Raw genomic sequence first — 17746 nt, 5'->3', positions numbered from 1 at the left:
AGAAGAAGAAGAAGAAGAAGAAGAAGAAGAAGAAGAAGAAGAAGAAGAAGAAGAAGAAGAAGAAGAAGAAGAAGAAGAAGAAGAAGAAGAAGAAGAAGAAGAAGAAGAAGAAGAAGAAGAAGAAGAAGAAGAAGAAGAAGAAGAAGAAGAAGAAGAAGAAGAAGAAGAAGAAGAAGAAGAAGAAGAAGAAGAAGAAGAAGAAGAAGAAGAAGAAGAAGAAGAAGAAGAAGAACCAACATCGGTAAGTGGTTAGGATTAGTTCCAGTGCCGGTATGGGTTCATGATCCGTTACAGGAATTTTGTAGGTTTTTGATTGAACCTCGGTTTGAGAACGGTTCCATGAATGGTATGGGTTCGTGATCGGTTCCAGGTCCGGTATGAGTAGCCTTGTAACCTATCAAAATTAACTAGGGGTTCGATGCAGACGACAACGGTCAACTGTCGACATCAGAATCGAGGTATCGCACATCAGGGTATCCACAATTAAATGTTTGTTTAATGTTCTGGATTTTGTATGTACCGACCCCACGTGTTTTGTAACGTCAAAAGCTTTTCAGCATTGCAGTTGCATGCAGCAAAGAAGCTTTTTACAAAGCTTTCTACCGCCCAGCTTGCAAGCGAACTTGCATACTAAAGCGCTATTGCTCGTACGCAGGCACGACGAATGTGACGATGACATTACATATATTGTTCCTTACATTGTGTGTAATGTTAATTTCGTTCATATATCAATCGACTATTGATGTACTTCATTTTATTCGCTATTCTTTTACCATCATCGGACTCACGCACGCATTCCTTTCCCCCCTGTGCGCAGCATTGTTATATATCAGCACCTTCATAAACTACGCCACCAACCATAACTCGACGCCCTTAAACCCACGAGTACAAACGCAAGCCCTCCCGCCCGGTTCGACCCCATGTCGTGCTCTCGCTCTGGCACGTGCGATGCTATAGGCCCGCGCTCTTGCAATCACGTGAACCACCGTGGGGTGAGAGGAACGGTTGTGCCAAACCCGGGGGTTGTCATATGATCAGCGAAGAAAAAAGGCAGACAGACCAAATCAACTTGTGACTTCGACACGGACGGAACAGCGCGCGACTCGTTTTCCCTTCAGTTCGTCGGTACGTTTCGGTTCGCTTCGCGACTAGAGAGAAAGATCCCGTGCCCGTGGACTTTTGACGATGGCCAGCAACACCCAGGGTATCCAGCAGCTGCTGGCCGCGGAAAAGAAGGCCGCCGATAAGGTTGGCGAGGCGCGCAAACGTAAGTGTGTGGGAAAGCAGGAAGCCCAACTTCGAGTGACAACCAACGCAAACGCAACAACGTAACACACACCACTCCGGTCACATGACCCACCTGTTTGCGTGCTGTTGCGTTTTGTGCACCGAAAATTGGAAGAAACGAACGCACAAGTGATGGGTTTTTAACATTAGGATCGGTTTTTTTTTTTTTTGTTCTGGTTTTCAGGCAAGGCACGTCGTCTGAAGCAGGCCAAGGATGAGGCCACGGAGGAGATCGAAAAGTACCGTGCCGAGCGGGAGCGTACCTTCAAGGAATTCGAGGCCAAAGTAAGGGAAACACGACAAAAAAAAACCAGTGTCTCGAGAACGTTTGCTACAACTATCTCTCTGTTGCTTCTCTTCCTCCCAGCACGTCGGTTCCCGCGAGGGTGTTTCGAACAAGATCGACGCCGACACGCGCGTCCGCATCGACGAGATGAACCGTGCGCTGGCAACCCAGAAGGAGCCGGTCATCCAGGACGTGCTGTCGTTCGTGTACGCCATCAAGACGGAGGTGCACAAAAACCAGCGCGAATAGAGCAGCCGACACGACTGTCATCCGCATCGCCCGCACTGTCATCATGCATGGGTTGATTTTCACACACGAACATTCCGAACGTACAAACGAAAAACGACAACCCCGGTTCATGGCCAGTTCCTTCTTTCCGAGCTAATGGCCGGGGCCACGGCAACTGGCAACGCGGCATCCGTTTGGCTCGCTAATTAGGAACAGTCGGCTTTGGATCTTTGGATCACCTGGTTTCCGCGCAAATAGGGCGAAACCATCTTTTCATTTTTTTTCTCTTGTGCATGTTCTCCTGGCGGATATCTATTCGCAAATTATTTTGTTTTTTGTTTTGTACCATTTGTCGTCTGCCTTAGAATGACGACGGGGTACAAGCAAAGTACTGTACTGTAATTCACTAACTGTAAGAATATGTAAAAAGGAAACGCTTTAGGTTATGCTTAAATAAAGTAAGTGTTAGGAAAACAAATGGCACCAGAGCGCTTGTTTCTCTTATCAGCCACGGTTGTTATCTTTGACCGGGGTGGCACTATCTCGCAAGGTAGCGAAATGATTGCTGTATTGCAGCGAAGCGGCACTAGAGGGAGCCACCGCTAGAAATCGTTAAAGCGTTGCCATGACGACGCACGTGAGCGCACACGTTGCAGGACGGAACGGTTTAATTCGAAAAAATTTAAACGAATCTGCTTTGATTTCATACTATTTACAGTGTATTGTCCTTTTACTACACACAAGCACACAGTTTAGTCCAGATGGATATGAAAAAAACGCTCGCAAAACGTAACACAGTTCCCCCGGCCATCTGATAACTCTAATCTTTACCAATTTCTTATCGGTAATCGGTTTTTCGTTCGGCTAGCTCCTACATATATCTGAACCATATCATATTCGGCTTGCTTATCTGTGTCCCCGCGGTGCTGGCAAAAAGCATCAGCAAATACCTTATAACCCTTCGGTTTCGGCTGTTCTTACTCATCAGTTCGTTCGCCGAGCCTGGTGGAGCAAAGTCGAGCATCGGATTGTGTGGCACTGTAGGGCGTAGAGTGGGCATTTGCGTTTGAAACGGTGGATCCTCCGGTGCGGTAGGATATGGGCAAGGACAAGAAGAGTAAGGCGTCCAAGCACATCCGGTGCGACGTCCAGTTCGACGGCAATCCGCAGGGTGTGTTCCGGGCCGGCGATACCGTCAGCGGGACGGTAGAGATACAGCTGGACAAGCCCAAGAAATTTCGAGGTAAATAGGCGAACTTCTAGAAGATGTGACGGAGCAGTGGGTAAATGAAGGGCTGGATCGTGAAACATTTCAAACCACTGTGTTGATTGAAATGTTTCGCGGAGTGTTTTTGGTGTACCGGTTGAGATTAGTTTGTAGCGGAGTTACAACAAAACGGCAAATTCCAGCACACCTTCACAATCTGGTCCTCTTATCTTGTGCATGACACATCGATATGGTGGTTATTAATACAATCAAGGGGAGCGTAATTGGCCGTATCTCGCTACATCTCGTACAAAGATCCGAATGATTCACATCGCTAACAACATCTTCCCCCCACCGTTCCTCGCAGGAATCGCCCTACGCATCAACGGTTTCGCGGCCACGTCCTGGAGCGCGAAACTGACAGGAACGGATGCCAAAAATGTGGCCAGCAAGAAAAAGGCACACTTCAACGGGCGGGAGGACTACTTCGGCAGCATCACGTACTTCGTCGGCTCGGACGTGGGCAACCCGCTCGAGGTGCTGGCCGGCGTGTACCGGTACCCGTTCACGTGCGAAATCCCCCCGAACGCACCCTCGTCGAAGGAGGGTAAGTACGGCCACATCCGGTACGTCGTGAAGCTTTCGCTCGAGCGTCCCTGGAAGTACGATCACGTCTTCCAGGTGCCGTTCATCGTGCAGAGCCATGCCGATCTTGCCCTCGCCCCGGACCGGATGCTGCAGCCGGCCCGGGCCGAAATTGTGCAGACGTTCTACTTCGGCCTGACCGATCCGCTGATCGTGACCGCGACGACCCCGCGCACCGGCTACGCCCCCGGCGAGGTGATCGAGGTAACGGTGCACGTGAACAACCAGAGCAGCGTGGACGTGCGCAGCATCACGGTCAAGTTCCAGCGCGTCGACACCTTCCTGAGCCAGGTGCCGGTCGTGCAGCAGCACCTGGAGCACACGGTGCTGGAGGAGCGAACGATTGGCCGGGTGGCCGGCCGGAACGATGCCGTCTTCGAGGAGAACATACTGATCGGCTCGACCGTACCGTCCGACGAGGAGCGCTGCCGGATCATCATGACCCGGTACGAGGTGGAGGTGATGATCCGGCCGGTACGGTCGCGCAAGAAGCTGCTGCTCGCGCTACCGATCGTGGTCGGCACGGTCGGGCTGCCGAAGACGCTCTACCCGATGCAGCTGCTCGAGAAGGAGCGGGAAGCGCTGGGGCTGGATCGGCCACCGCTTACGCCGATACCGCTGGAATCACCCCCGCCCTACCCGGACGATGCGCAACCGTCCACCTCGCGGGCGTTTGCGGCGGACGGACCGACCTCGACCGAGGAGCACGAGTTTGAGAAGGGTTCCGAACCGTACACGCCGCGCGATTTCGACGAGAATGACTAACCTTAAGATCTTAAGCAGCTAAGATGTGTGATATGTATAAAGAAATTGTTGTTTCGAAGGGAATAGTTGGAGTTTTTTTTTCTTTTTCACACGAAGCCCCGGTACTGGGAGAATGCTCTGGATAGGGAAAGAGAACAGAGAGAGCGAAAAGGAACGAAACCCACTTGCCCTTGATAACTGACCTGACACAAAACCCGCCCCACGGAAGCAGCGAAGGGGAACGACGCGAAGGGTTGCCAGGTTGCTCTCACCGCGCATAGGCACGCTCGATCGTGTACTCAGCGCCGCCACGAGAGACTGTTGCCCAACGCGCATAGTAAGCATGGCGGCACGGCCCCGAAAAGAAACGGCCAAGAAACGGTGGGAAACTGTACCGTTCGACGGCATTCGACAGCACGCAAATAAACCTGGCAGCCGCAGGGTGTTGCTGTGTGTGTGTGCGTAGAAGACGGACCGAAAACCTTCGTCCAGCTCCCTGCAGAGCGCTCAATCTCAGCGGCCCTCTCTCAGCTACGCTGCGTGGCGGTGAGTATTTTTAGTCGGGTCGGGTACCGTGCCGTGCGCTGCGTCAACTCCCACCAGCGCGAGGTTCGCTGCTTGCTCATCTGTTGCTGCGCGTACTGAGGGGCCATCGGGAAGAATTGGGTGTCTTTGTTTGCCTGCCCCAGGCCTTTGCTATACATTGCAATTTGTTTCATTAACTCCGTCTGACCGCAGTGTGTTTAATGATCGCGCGTGTGTGTTACTGATCGCAGTAGAGGACCTAAACATTCCTGAAGTCTTCTTGTTGCTGGTGCCGCGCAAGTGCTGCTTCTCCACGCGCAGCAAACGTGCCCGCAAAGTGTCGTCATCATCGCCGCCTGTGTGATCATCTCCGTTGCCGTTCCGTCCCGATGCGTAATGTCATCCGGGGAGTTAGTTATCTCCGTCCGTAAACGAGCATACCGAGCGTGAGTGAGTAATGCGTGCTGGCAATGGGTCCGTAGTTTTATCGAACCTCACCGATTGATTGGTGCCCCTGCGGTGACCCCTTCCATCTTCCGGCCGCGCTTTCTCCCGTCCCCGACCCCGTTTATCTTGAAACCGTTAAGCCATCCTTATCCCCCTCCCCCGGGCATAGATAAATGCCGAAAGTCCGCCGAGCTGCCACCCGAAGCGTTATCACTTCACGGTATCGAGCGCAATTTTCGGCGGGCAACGGTGTAGTGCATTGGTTCCACCGTCCGGACCCACAATCACGCACCTGAACGTTTACGGGCGAAAGTTCAAGCTTGCGGGCAGCGCCAAGGCACCGAAAATGCCCAAAGAAAAGACGTCGAAGCATGTGAAGTGCGACATACTGTTTGATGACAACTCGAGCGGCATATTTACGGCCGGCGATCGTGTCACGGGCGTGATCGAGCTGCACCTCACCAAGATCAAGAAAGTGCGAGGTTAGTGCGTAATTCGATGTGTTTTTGGCGAGCTCGTGTGTGAAAATCCTTATCGTTACCCACTAATCCGGCCGTATGATTCTGACCCTCCTTTCAGGTGTCTGTCTGCTTATCTCCGGCTATTCGGCCGTGCTCTGGGAGGCCAAGGTACCGGATGGGCCGAAAAACAAGAAAGTGAAGGCACAGTTTAAGGGCCGGGAGGACTTCATCAAGCAGAAGCAGTATCTGGCCGGGTCGGAGAATGGGGCCGGCATGCAGCTGCCGCCGAACCTCGTCCGGTACAAGTTCGACTTCAGCATCCCGCCCGAGGCGCCCACCTCGATGGAGGGCAAGTACGGACACGTGCGCTATCTGCTGCAGGTGACGCTCGAGCGGCCCTGGAAGTTTGACCACAACTTCCAGCAACCGTTCACCGTCGTCTGTCGGGCGGATCTGAACCAAAGCAACGAGGTGCTGTGCATACCGACGCGGGCAGAGAACATGATGACGTTCTACTGTGGGCTGTGCCGGTCCCGGCCCCTGATGGTGTCGGCCACCACGCCCAAGTCCGGCTATGCGCCGGGCGAGACGATCGAGCTGGAGGTGTTCGTGCAGAACTCGAGCAAGGTGACGGTGAGCGTGATCGAGATCAGGTGGCAGAAGATACTGAAGTTTACGAGCCAGACGCGCGTCATCGGCCAGACGCAGATACCGAAGGAGGAGTCGAACGTCCAGTACGAGGTGCTCGAGGTCCGCAAGATACCGTCGATCGAGGGCGAGAACGATGCCCGGTTTGTGGAGTCGTTCGTCGTCGGTCCCGTCCCATCGACGGAAACCACGCACAGCCGGATCGTGGCGGTAGAGTACGAGCTGGCACTGGTCGTGAAACCGCAGGCCTCTACCAAGCGCATGAAGCTGAACATCCCGATCACGATCGGGCAGATTCCGCTGGCGGGATCCGCCATGCCGTACGCGATGTCCGGCGGGCTGCAGAAGCTAAATGACACACTGAACGAGCACAGCAGTGCCCCGCCGGCATATGAAGCTTAGGGCGATGTGAGAGGACAGTTGCAGAGGGCTGGCGAAAAAGTGAAAGGACATTTGCGGAGGGTCACCCCTGGCGGCAACCTTGTGATAGTGATTTAGGGAACGAAAAAAGAGCAGCAATCGAACGGGCAACATGTGACGTACTAGTGATTATATCCTACCTATTTAAGCAGCAGTGAGCATTTTATGAAAACTTCTTCAATAAATACACGAAAACTGATTTTATTTACATGAAACAAGTACCAAAATAAATCGCATTGCTTTACTTTTACTTGATTCTGTCGAAGTAGTAGTGTTCCGTTGTGATAATTATTATTATTCATGAATTATTGATAGAAAATGCCATTATCAATACCAAAGTGGGTATAGGGACTAGGTGGGCTTATAGGTTTGGCGGGAAGGCCATATTGGACGAACGAATGACAGGAGGGGATTCGATTGTGATACGTAGTTTTTCACCTACACTACGACACATCAACCAAAACAGCCATTGGAATTCACACGCATACATCAACAAATGATCGAATCCCCTCCTGTCATTTCGTTTTCATTTTTCTACAGCACGGCTGTCAAATTGTTCGGGATAAGCCCACCTGTATAATGAACCCACTTTGATCAATACGTAAAATTTATAAACTGCTATATCGGTTGCATACATTTAGGCGAATAAGCACGTAACCGTCTAGAACAACGATCGGCGAAGTACGGCTCACGAGGCACATGCGGCTTTTTGATTTTGATATGACGGCTCTTAACCGTTGAAATACTTCATAGAAATGTCACACTATTCATACTGTTGATTTATCTACTTGACTCTTCACATGGAGCTACACGAACATTTTTGTAGAAATTGACTCAATCGGTCCCAAAGTTTGCCGGCCGCTGGCCTAGAAGTATGCCATCGGCGAGCAAGATAAGAATACTGCTGGAGTTTGAGGAACAGTCAATGGTTTTTAGTTTGGAGTAGTTTGAGGCGTTTTGATGGTTTATAGTTGATAGATAGCAAATTGTTCAATTTTCAAGGCCAAATTGGTTTATAGTAGACTGTCAGTTTAGTCACAAGGAAACGTGACATCCAGGTTTCATTTTATTATATTTTTGATTCATTTTTTTTATCCAAATCGATAAAACTATGTTCACCTTCTACACGTGGTGTAGCCTTAGCTATTAATTACTGATTTTAGTTCAAATTATGTTATGATCTAGATTATTTTTTGTGGTTAAAGTCCAGATGGGCACTCGTCCGGGTTAGTACCGAACTTGACCCACAGGGGGCGCTGTGGTGCAACATTTCATCTGAGATTGCTCGATTATTTTTCATGCAGCTGAGCGGCTGTCAGATCGTTGCTGCCACAAATTGTAAATAAGTGTTTGTTTCACACATCTTCATACTCCTGCTCCTCTTGGTAAGAAATACAACTTTCCTAAACTAGTCGTGATAAATGTTGTTTAATGGTTTGTGGTTTCGCAGACACACATGGCTACTGCATCGCGTCACCCACCACCGTCGTGGGGAATGGATAATTTTCACGCAAACTGGCGGTATGGTGTATAATGGAACGGGCAAAGATTACGCTACCTGCATCCTGCTTGGCGCGATGGCCAATAACGATATTGATGATGTTCGGCGCCGGTACCGTCATGCGTAACGAGTTCTGTTCCACGCGCCGGTAGAGTGTCCACGAGAGATTTCGTCGATCAGGCCTGCCCGAAGTTAACTTATTTTGTCTGCAACTTTACACCCAGTACATCATCAACCAGTACGAGAATCCGATGCCGATTTCGGTGCAATCCTGGATCCGCATCGACGGATCGGGTAACATCGACACCGCTGGACGCAGAGCGATGACTAACCCGCAATCCCGTACCGGAAACTGGAACCTGCAGGCCGTCGTAGGCAGTGCTGGTACTGGTTTTCGCACTTGGACTGTCCGTTTGTTGGCGTTCACAACGACCTGAATCATCGTGCTCAATCAACTGTGGCCTGAAGAAGCCAATGACGTCAATGCGGCCCCAAGTCCATCGCTTTACGCATGTACCCCCCCTCCCCCCCTCCCCGGTGCTGGAGGAAAAAATCGCAAAGTGCGGGAAAAGGTTACTACGGCCGTACTATCGGATGAAACTCGTGCCGAACACCGCGAAGGCGACAAGAAGGAAGCGAAGGAAGGTGCCAAGACGGCCTCAAAGGGTAAAACGCTGCGTTCGGTAGCAAGCATAACACGGCCAAGGTGGAGGTGCAAGCTTTATACATCGCAACACCGGTCAAGGAGGAATTGAAGACGGATAATTCGACTAACTCTGGAACGGCTTTTCGCGCACCAGCTATTGCTACCGAGAACGACCGGCACCAGATAAGGTAGCAGGCAGGACAGTGAACAAAACGTCCAGAGAACCGGAAGTGCTGTAACGTTCGAGTGTGAGAAACAAGATGCATAAAACCTGTACCTTGAACCCATTGATGCGGCGTGCTTTTCTTGCGTTTGATTTGTGATTGTACAATACAATTTGTACTACAATGTTTCAATTCGTTTTAAATATTAAAAACAAGCTGTGTGCTCTCTCTGAATGTCTCATTAATAACGGGTCAATGTTTCATTTTTATCTTGGATCCTTGGTATTTTGTTTCACAAGTTTCTATTCATCGGAAGTGCGTTATTATGACGTTAACGGTAATCTGTAATAGCTGCTGAATGGTGCTAATGTGGTGAAACGATGGCGCCTTTTCACGGACAGATAACCAGCAGTGGGCAGAATACGAGCCAGCAACGATCATCACCGAGACGATGCGCTTACTTTGCGTGGTTCGTGGGTTGGACAGTGAGTGTCGCGTCTTGAGGCACCGTTGTTGGCGGCGATCAGAAGCAGCACACTCGCGGCAGCTGTGAAGGATGTCTTCAGCAGGACACACACTTTGCAGATGACATGCTCGTCGCGCTTTACTAATATTCATCTCGTTGCGCAAATGGTGTTAGGTGAAACGCTGTGCGATGCTGTGATGCTGCGTCGTTTATCGATTATGATAATGATAATGTTTCCTTGCGCTACGTTGTTCAACGGATGTTGTTTTTTTTTTTGTATCGTTTAGTCATTGTCGTTAGTTATGTCCCTGTAATGTTATCGATCGTAGCGGGGCCGTCCAAGACCGTTTTGCGGGAGGTTAGTTTTAGGGGTACATTCTGAATGCTTATGAAATGAAAGTCGTAGAGGAGTTTTACAGCAAGCGTAACATCCTATCCTAACAGCCCGAACGAATCTGGTCTGCCTTGATCGGATATGGTTTTATTTATACTCAAAAAAAAGTTATTAATTCCGTACATTTGGTTGTGGTTTGTGTTTTTGTTCTGCTTAAAGCCAATTGTTTAGCTTCTGCTTGGTGTTGGACCAAACTCGGGTTTTGCTACTGTAGGCCGTTCTATTTTCCGCGGTGTGTTTCTATGTGTTTTGGTTTACAATGTGTGCGGTATAGTGTGAGGTGTTTTTGTGTGGAGTGTCACAAAACTGTCTCTTTTTGGTGTTGTGGGTTCTAACGCATATGGTGTTCCTGCCTTCGGCTCCCGGTGTGGCTATCTTTGCTTACGCTGGCTATTGGTGATAAGGGGGCTATGCGTTGTGAGTTCACCTACTTTTGCATAAGTGTGTCTCAATCGTCTCATCTGCGAAATGTACAAAAGATGCTAGGGATAAAGGGATAAGTGGATGGTACATGCAACGAACGGCATAATTGCATGCAACCCAACCATGTAAAGAGAAAGACACGGAAATTTCTTCGCGTGAAAGTACGGTTCGATTCACTCTCGAGAGTTGCACCCAAAAATGGTCGCATGCAAGAATGCCCTTAAGGGTCACCGAGACTTAACAGTCATCATCACACAACTTACCTGGTGCACCATCGTCTTATTTGCACGGCAGCCTCCTTGCGGGCGATTCACATGAGATATCTGCTTTGCTGGAAGAATAGTAAAGTACTTTGCATTCAAATTAGTAAGTTTTCATTGGTTCGATTTTGGTTTTTTTTTTTTTTTTTTTTTTTTTTTTTAATCAGGGAGGAAACCATGCATAGGGACCCGCATCCAGTTGGACGGCTGCACAGCAGGGACCACCCCCCGGGTACTGTCGGATGCCTTCCGACTAAAACCTCCCCGAGCCTTCACCATTTTTTTGTGCAGAAAAATGGTATAGACGAATCAGCAGATATCGTCTCGGCGCCGCGCTGTGACGTCGTGGTTAGAGACGTCTGGCGTATGAGCCTTACGACTTTGTACCAAATAGTGTAAGGGCTAATGAGACCCTTACACTACCGAGCACAAGTCCGCTTCTCCTGACACTGTATTTATTGACGGATGCACCCTATTAGATCCTCCCAACCTTTGCCAAGTTACATGAAAATCAGTGACTACTTTGCTCGCGTTGCCGTCAGCGCATTAAGGCTTTGGCCTGCTGCAGATGGTATGTGCAGGACTGCTCACGGTAGCCCAAAGGAAATCAAAGTAGTCTACTGATTCAAATGCAACTGGGCAACGGCAGCAAGAGTTTCATTAAGGGGAAAAGGACGAAAGCAAAGCTGGTAAAAAGGGAAGCAACAGCGCTTCAAGCAAAAGTAAGTGCTGCACAGAGTGCAGCAAATACGTTGTCCTTATGCTTCCGGCGAAAAGCATACTCCGTCAGGTAAAAATTTAAGCGGGTAGACCTATTGGTACCCTTTTTCTTAAGGAAGTGCTTAAGCCACCTCCATAAATTTTCCACCGTTTGCGTGTGGACAGTGTCATCATCTGGATTTATGAAATGCGTAGTGTGGTTCACGGTGGCATGCAAATATCCCACTTGGTCCAGTTGATTGTAACCGCGCCAACAGTCGGTTAAAATCCTGGTCCCCGCAGCAACGTTGGACCGTATAAGGTTGCCCAATATTGGTGCGGTCCTCTTGGCTACGCGACAGAGGAATATATCTTTCGTCTCGCGGCAAATACCTCCAACCAACCATTCTTCGTTGGAGGGATTAATTCTGCCGCGATTGTATTTCCTCTTGACCAGCTTTGTTTCGTCTATCTCGACAGTTTTACCGGGACCACCAATCATCGATCCGGTGTACTGATCGAGATACATCAACTCGGAGCGGATTTTACGGTAAAACGACATCACAGTTTTACGGTTTACATCCGCTTCGATTGCGGCTCTGTCGACACCTATCTCCATGCTCCAAAAATATATGAGCATCATTATCTTCTGTAGGGAAAGTTTCGACCCAGCGAAAAACGATCCATTTCGCACACTTAACGAGGCGTTTCGACAGAGCCGCTTCCCACATACCCATCTACATCCGTCAATACATACCCCTACCCGAAGATTCGTCCGGAGGATCATCGGGTCACCGCATCGCCGGCATTCCTGGCTCGGTTTCAGCAGCTTCCACCGCAGTAGCCACTCCACAGCATCCAGCGGATCCTCTAGATCCTGCATGATGTTTATAAGTCGAATATGCTCCCTGCAAATATATTAATAAAATGTGTGTGTGTGAACAATAGCGTATGCGTAATGAAATTTTTGTTATTATTGGTTAAGTCAGCTAAGTTAGTTGATGTGTTAAACATTATGGTTGCATGTCTTTTTGTTTTTATTTCATGTTAGTGTTTTGTTAGCGGAATATAAAAATATGCCAGGCTCATACTCGAAGTGATTCCTTTCGCATGGCATGCCAGCATCTCAAACATTGACTTCATGGCCGTGTGGGGGCGGCCTCTTCGGATGCTTACCTTATTTTTTAGATGGTTAATTAATTAATATTTTTCATGCGTAACGCCTTTGTTACTTTGTTAGCGTATGGTAGTAGGATTGGGAAAAATAAAAACCAATGATACTTACATGCTGTTTCCAAGGTAATGTAAAAAATTTGCACAATTGTCGCAGATACGCATAGAGCGGTGATAAAACGCTTTTGGCGGTATATTTGTTATGATCGATTAGCTCTTGACATTCATGTGGGGTTATGTACACACACACGCACATGAGATCGGTGTGTTTTTGTTATTTTAGTTTGTTCGATTGTACGATTGTTCTTAAATTGGGGCTATCGTGCGCGAGACAAACATTCATTTTCTCGTTTTCGATTCATGCTCAGGTATTCCATGCCTCGATTGCTGGTGCAATAGATCGCAACACAATCGAACAGCAAGCACAACACATTTCCACGATCTTCATAAGCATACCGAACACGCACAAACAAGTGCAGCCACTTTTCATCTGTGGTGTGCGTTTCTGCAATTTTGGCATTTTATCGCATCGGAAAATAATGTGGCGCATTCGTCTTAACATGCAGCACCGGTAGCGCAATATCAATGCAACTAATTCTAAGCATTAACATTCGCGGCCAAATGCAACGGCTGAACCCAATTCCCAACGGCTATCCAAACCTCTCAAATCGAGCAATATTTGAATTTAACCTCAAGCTGAACAGCTCGATTCGAGTAGTTTGAATTCAAATATTGCTCGATTTGAGAGGTTTGGATAGCCGTTGGGAATTGGGTTCAGCCGTTGCATTTGGCCGCGAATGTTAATGCTTAGAATTAGTTGCATTGATATTGCGCTACCGGTGCTGCATGTTAAGACGAATGCGCCACATTATTTTCCGATGCGATAAAATGCCAAAATTGCAGAAACGCACACCACAGATGAAAAGTGGCTGCACTTGTTTGTGCGTGTTCGGTATGCTTATGAAGATCGTGGAAATGTGTTGTGCTTGCTGTTCGATTGTGTTGCGATCTATTGCACCAGCAATCGAGGCATGGAATACCTGAGCATGAATCGAAAACGAGAAAATGAATGTTTGTCTCGCGCACGATAGCCCCAATTTAAGAACAATCGTACAATCGAACAAACTAAAATAACAAAAACACACCGATCTCATGTGCGTGTGTGTGTACATAACCCCACATGAATGTCAAGAGCTAATCGATCATAACAAATATACCGCCAAAAGCGTTTTATCACCGCTCTATGCGTATCTGCGACAATTGTGCAAATTTTTTACATTACCTTGGAAACAGCATGTAAGTATCATTGGTTTTTATTTTTCCCAATCCTACTACCATACGCTAACAAAGTAACAAAGGCGTTACGCATGAAAAATATTAATTAATTAACCATCTAAAAAATAAGGTAAGCATCCGAAGAGGCCGCCCCCACACGGCCATGAAGTCAATGTTTGAGATGCTGGCATGCCATGCGAAAGGAATCACTTCGAGTATGAGCCTGGCATATTTTTATATTCCGCTAACAAAACACTAACATGAAATAAAAACAAAAAGACATGCAACCATAATGTTTAACACATCAACTAACTTAGCTGACTTAACCAATAATAACAAAAATTTCATTACGCATACGCTATTGTTCACACACACACATTTTATTAATATATTTGCAGGGAGCATATTCGACTTATAAACATCATGCAGGATCTAGAGGATCCGCTGGATGCTGTGGAGTGGCTACTGCGGTGGAAGCTGCTGAAACCGAGCCAGGAATGCCGGCGATGCGGTGACCCGATGATCCTCCGGACGAATCTTCGGGTAGGGGTATGTATTGACGGATGTAGATGGGTATGTGGGAAGCGGCTCTGTCGAAACGCCTCGTTAAGTGTGCGAAATGGATCGTTTTTCGCTGGGTCGAAACTTTCCCTACAGAAGATAATGATGCTCATATATTTTTGGAGCATGGAGATAGGTGTCGACAGAGCCGCAATCGAAGCGGATGTAAACCGTAAAACTGTGATGTCGTTTTACCGTAAAATCCGCTCCGAGTTGATGTATCTCGATCAGTACACCGGATCGATGATTGGTGGTCCCGGTAAAACTGTCGAGATAGACGAAACAAAGCTGGTCAAGAGGAAATACAATCGCGGCAGAATTAATCCCTCCAACGAAGAATGGTTGGTTGGAGGTATTTGCCGCGAGACGAAAGATATATTCCTCTGTCGCGTAGCCAAGAGGACCGCACCAATATTGGGCAACCTTATACGGTCCAACGTTGCTGCGGGGACCAGGATTTTAACCGACTGTTGGCGCGGTTACAATCAACTGGACCAAGTGGGATATTTGCATGCCACCGTGAACCACACTACGCATTTCATAAATCCAGATGATGACACTGTCCACACGCAAACGGTGGAAAATTTATGGAGGTGGCTTAAGCACTTCCTTAAGAAAAAGGGTACCAATAGGTCTACCCGCTTAAATTTTTACCTGACGGAGTATGCTTTTCGCCGGAAGCATAAGGACAACGTATTTGCTGCACTCTGTGCAGCACTTACTTTTGCTTGAAGCGCTGTTGCTTCCCTTTTTACCAGCTTTGCTTTCGTCCTTTTCCCCTTAATGAAACTCTTGCTGCCGTTGCCCAGTTGCATTTGAATCAGTAGACTACTTTGATTTCCTTTGGGCTACCGTGAGCAGTCCTGCACATACCATCTGCAGCAGGCCAAAGCCTTAATGCGCTGACGGCAACGCGAGCAAAGTAGTCACTGATTTTCATGTAACTTGGCAAAGGTTGGGAGGATCTAATAGGGTGCATCCGTCAATAAATACAGTGTCAGGAGAAGCGGACTTGTGCTCGGTAGTGTAAGGGTCTCATTAGCCCTTACACTATTTGGTACAAAGTCGTAAGGCTCATACGCCAGACGTCTCTAACCACGACGTCACAGCGCGGCGCCGAGACGATATCTGCTGATTCGTCTATACCATTTTTCTGCACAAAAAAATGGTGAAGGCTCGGGGAGGTTTTAGTCGGAAGGCATCCGACAGTACCCGGGGGGTGGTCCCTGCTGTGCAGCCGTCCAACTGGATGCGGGTCCCTATGCATGGTTTCCTCCCTGATTAAAAAAAAAAAAAAAAAAAAAAAAAAAAACCAAAATCGAACCAATGAAAACTTACTAATTTGAATGCAAAGTACTTTACTATTCTTCCAGCAAAGCAGATATCTCATGTGAATCGCCCGCAAGGAGGCTGCCGTGCAAATAAGACGATGGTGCACCAGGTAAGTTGTGTGATGATGACTGTTAAGTCTCGGTGACCCTTAAGGGCATTCTTGCATGCGACCATTTTTGGGTGCAACTCTCGAGAGTGAATCGAACCGTACTTTCACGCGAAGAAATTTCCGTGTCTTTCTCTTTACATGGTTGGGTTGCATGCAATTATGCCGTTCGTTGCATGTACCATCCACTTATCCCTTTATCCCTAGCATCTTTTGTACATTTCGCAGATGAGACGATTGAGACACACTTATGCAAAAGTAGGTGAACTCACAACGCATAGCCCCCTTATCACCAATAGCCAGCGTAAGCAAAGATAGCCACACCGGGAGCCGAAGGCAGGAACACCATATGCGTTAGAACCCACAACACCAAAAAGAGACAGTTTTGTGACACTCCACACAAAAACACCTCACACTATACCGCACACATTGTAAACCAAAACACATAGAAACACACCGCGGAAAATAGAACGGCCTACAGTAGCAAAACCCGAGTTTGGTCCAACACCAAGCAGAAGCTAAACAATTGGCTTTAAGCAGAACAAAAACACAAACCACAACCAAATGTACGGAATTAATAACTTTTTTTTGAGTATAAATAAAACCATATCCGATCAAGGCAGACCAGATTCGTTCGGGCTGTTAGGATAGGATGTTACGCTTGCTGTAAAACTCCTCTACGACTTTCATTTCATAAGCATTCAGAATGTACCCCTAAAACTAACCTCCCGCAAAACGGTCTTGGACGGCCCCGCTACGATCGATAACATTACAGGGACATAACTAACGACAATGACTAAACGATACAAAAAAAAAAACAACATCCGTTGAACAACGTAGCGCAAGGAAACATTATCATTATCATAATCGATAAACGACGCAGCATCACAGCATCGCACAGCGTTTCACCTAACACCATTTGCGCAACGAGATGAATATTAGTAAAGCGCGACGAGCATGTCATCTGCAAAGTGTGTGTCCTGCTGAAGACATCCTTCACAGCTGCCGCGAGTGTGCTGCTTCTGATCGCCGCCAACAACGGTGCCTCAAGACGCGACACTCACTGTCCAACCCACGAACCACGCAAAGTAAGCGCATCGTCTCGGTGATGATCGTTGCTGGCTCGTATTCTGCCCACTGCTGGTTATCTGTCCGTGAAAAGGCGCCATCGTTTCACCACATTAGCACCATTCAGCAGCTATTACAGATTACCGTTAACGTCATAATAACGCACTTCCGATGAATAGAAACTTGTGAAACAAAATACCAAGGATCCAAGATAAAAATGAAACATTGACCCGTTATTAATGAGACATTCAGAGAGAGCACACAGCTTGTTTTTAATATTTAAAACGAATTGAAACATTGTAGTACAAATTGTATTGTACAATCACAAATCAAACGCAAGAAAAGCACGCCGCATCAATGGGTTCAAGGTACAGGTTTTATGCATCTTGTTTCTCACACTCGAACGTTACAGCACTTCCGGTTCTCTGGACGTTTTGTTCACTGTCCTGCCTGCTACCTTATCTGGTGCCGGTCGTTCTCGGTAGCAATAGCTGGTGCGCGAAAAGCCGTTCCAGAGTTAGTCGAATTATCCGTCTTCAATTCCTCCTTGACCGGTGTTGCGATGTATAAAGCTTGCACCTCCACCTTGGCCGTGTTATGCTTGCTACCGAACGCAGCGTTTTACCCTTTGAGGCCGTCTTGGCACCTTCCTTCGCTTCCTTCTTGTCGCCTTCGCGGTGTTCGGCACGAGTTTCATCCGATAGTACGGCCGTAGTAACCTTTTCCCGCACTTTGCGATTTTTTCCTCCAGCACCGGGGAGGGGGGGAGGGGGGGTACAT

General features: G+C 48.0%; 3 protein-coding genes and 3 long non-coding RNA genes across 7 annotated transcripts; 5 read left to right on the top strand and 1 right to left on the bottom strand.

The window, feature by feature from the left end:
- Window positions 1-960: 960 nt before the first annotated feature.
- Window positions 961-2279, top strand: LOC1281287 (V-type proton ATPase subunit G). Its single transcript, XM_321230.4, has 3 exons — window positions 961-1267; window positions 1472-1572; window positions 1655-2279. The coding sequence occupies exons 1-3, from the start codon at window positions 1186-1188 to the stop codon at window positions 1820-1822; spliced, it is 351 nt and encodes a 116-aa protein (XP_321230.2). The 5' UTR covers window positions 961-1185; the 3' UTR covers window positions 1823-2279.
- Window positions 2280-2620: 341 nt separating this feature from the next.
- Window positions 2621-4481, top strand: LOC1281289 (arrestin domain-containing protein 17). Its single transcript, XM_321231.6, has 2 exons — window positions 2621-3044; window positions 3376-4481. Exons 1-2 carry the CDS (start codon window positions 2900-2902, stop codon window positions 4416-4418), a joined length of 1188 nt encoding a protein of 395 aa, XP_321231.5. The 5' UTR covers window positions 2621-2899; the 3' UTR covers window positions 4419-4481.
- Window positions 4482-4695: 214 nt separating this feature from the next.
- On the top strand, window positions 4696-7148 carry LOC3290520 (arrestin domain-containing protein 3). Of its 2 annotated transcripts, XM_061643483.1 has the most exons (3): window positions 4715-4943; window positions 5136-5851; window positions 5949-7148. In XM_061643483.1, exons 2-3 carry the CDS (start codon window positions 5716-5718, stop codon window positions 6878-6880), a joined length of 1068 nt encoding a protein of 355 aa, XP_061499467.1. In that variant the 5' UTR covers window positions 4715-4943; window positions 5136-5715; the 3' UTR covers window positions 6881-7148. The 2 variants fall into 2 exon arrangements, with proteins under 2 accessions (XP_550973.4, XP_061499467.1); XM_550973.5 differs by having other exon boundaries at window positions 4696-5851.
- A 945-nt stretch (window positions 7149-8093) lies between these two features.
- LOC133391510 (uncharacterized) lies at window positions 8094-9457 on the top strand. Its single transcript, XR_009765012.1, has 2 exons — window positions 8094-8283; window positions 8349-9457. It is a non-coding gene; the product is annotated as an uncharacterized LOC133391510 (long non-coding RNA).
- A 508-nt stretch (window positions 9458-9965) lies between these two features.
- Window positions 9966-10888, bottom strand: LOC133391511 (uncharacterized). The gene is made up of 2 exons (XR_009765013.1): window positions 10756-10888; window positions 9966-10551 (listed from the first exon to the last, which is right to left on the bottom strand). It is a non-coding gene; the product is annotated as an uncharacterized LOC133391511 (long non-coding RNA).
- A 4880-nt stretch (window positions 10889-15768) lies between these two features.
- LOC133391621 (uncharacterized) lies at window positions 15769-16691 on the top strand. The gene is made up of 2 exons (XR_009765107.1): window positions 15769-15901; window positions 16106-16691. It is a non-coding gene; the product is annotated as an uncharacterized LOC133391621 (long non-coding RNA).
- Window positions 16692-17746: the final 1055 nt, after the last annotated feature.

This window comes from Anopheles gambiae, chromosome 2 (assembly GCF_943734735.2).
Source record: "Anopheles gambiae chromosome 2, idAnoGambNW_F1_1, whole genome shotgun sequence".
NCBI lineage: Eukaryota > Metazoa > Arthropoda > Insecta > Diptera > Culicidae > Anopheles > Anopheles gambiae.
The sequence above is the reverse complement of the archived record's forward strand: the minus strand, read 5'-3'. Positions and strand labels throughout refer to the sequence as shown.

Excerpts from the sequence above, each read along its gene's own strand:
- LOC1281287 (XM_321230.4), top strand. The coding sequence starts at position 1,186 with ATGGCCAGCAACACCCAGGGTATCCAGCAGCTGCTGGCCGCGGAAAAG. Across the intron at positions 1,268-1,471 it reads GGTTGGCGAGGCGCGCAAAC|GCAAGGCACGTCGTCTGAAG; the intron begins GTAAGTGTGTGG and ends TCTGGTTTTCAG. Across the intron at positions 1,573-1,654 it reads TCAAGGAATTCGAGGCCAAA|CACGTCGGTTCCCGCGAGGG; the intron begins GTAAGGGAAACA and ends TCTTCCTCCCAG.
- LOC1281289 (XM_321231.6), top strand. The coding sequence starts at position 2,900 with ATGGGCAAGGACAAGAAGAGTAAGGCGTCCAAGCACATCCGGTGCGAC. Across the intron at positions 3,045-3,375 it reads CAAGCCCAAGAAATTTCGAG|GAATCGCCCTACGCATCAAC; the intron begins GTAAATAGGCGA and ends CGTTCCTCGCAG.
- LOC3290520 (XM_550973.5), top strand. The coding sequence starts at position 5,716 with ATGCCCAAAGAAAAGACGTCGAAGCATGTGAAGTGCGACATACTGTTT. Across the intron at positions 5,852-5,948 it reads CAAGATCAAGAAAGTGCGAG|GTGTCTGTCTGCTTATCTCC; the intron begins GTTAGTGCGTAA and ends CCCTCCTTTCAG.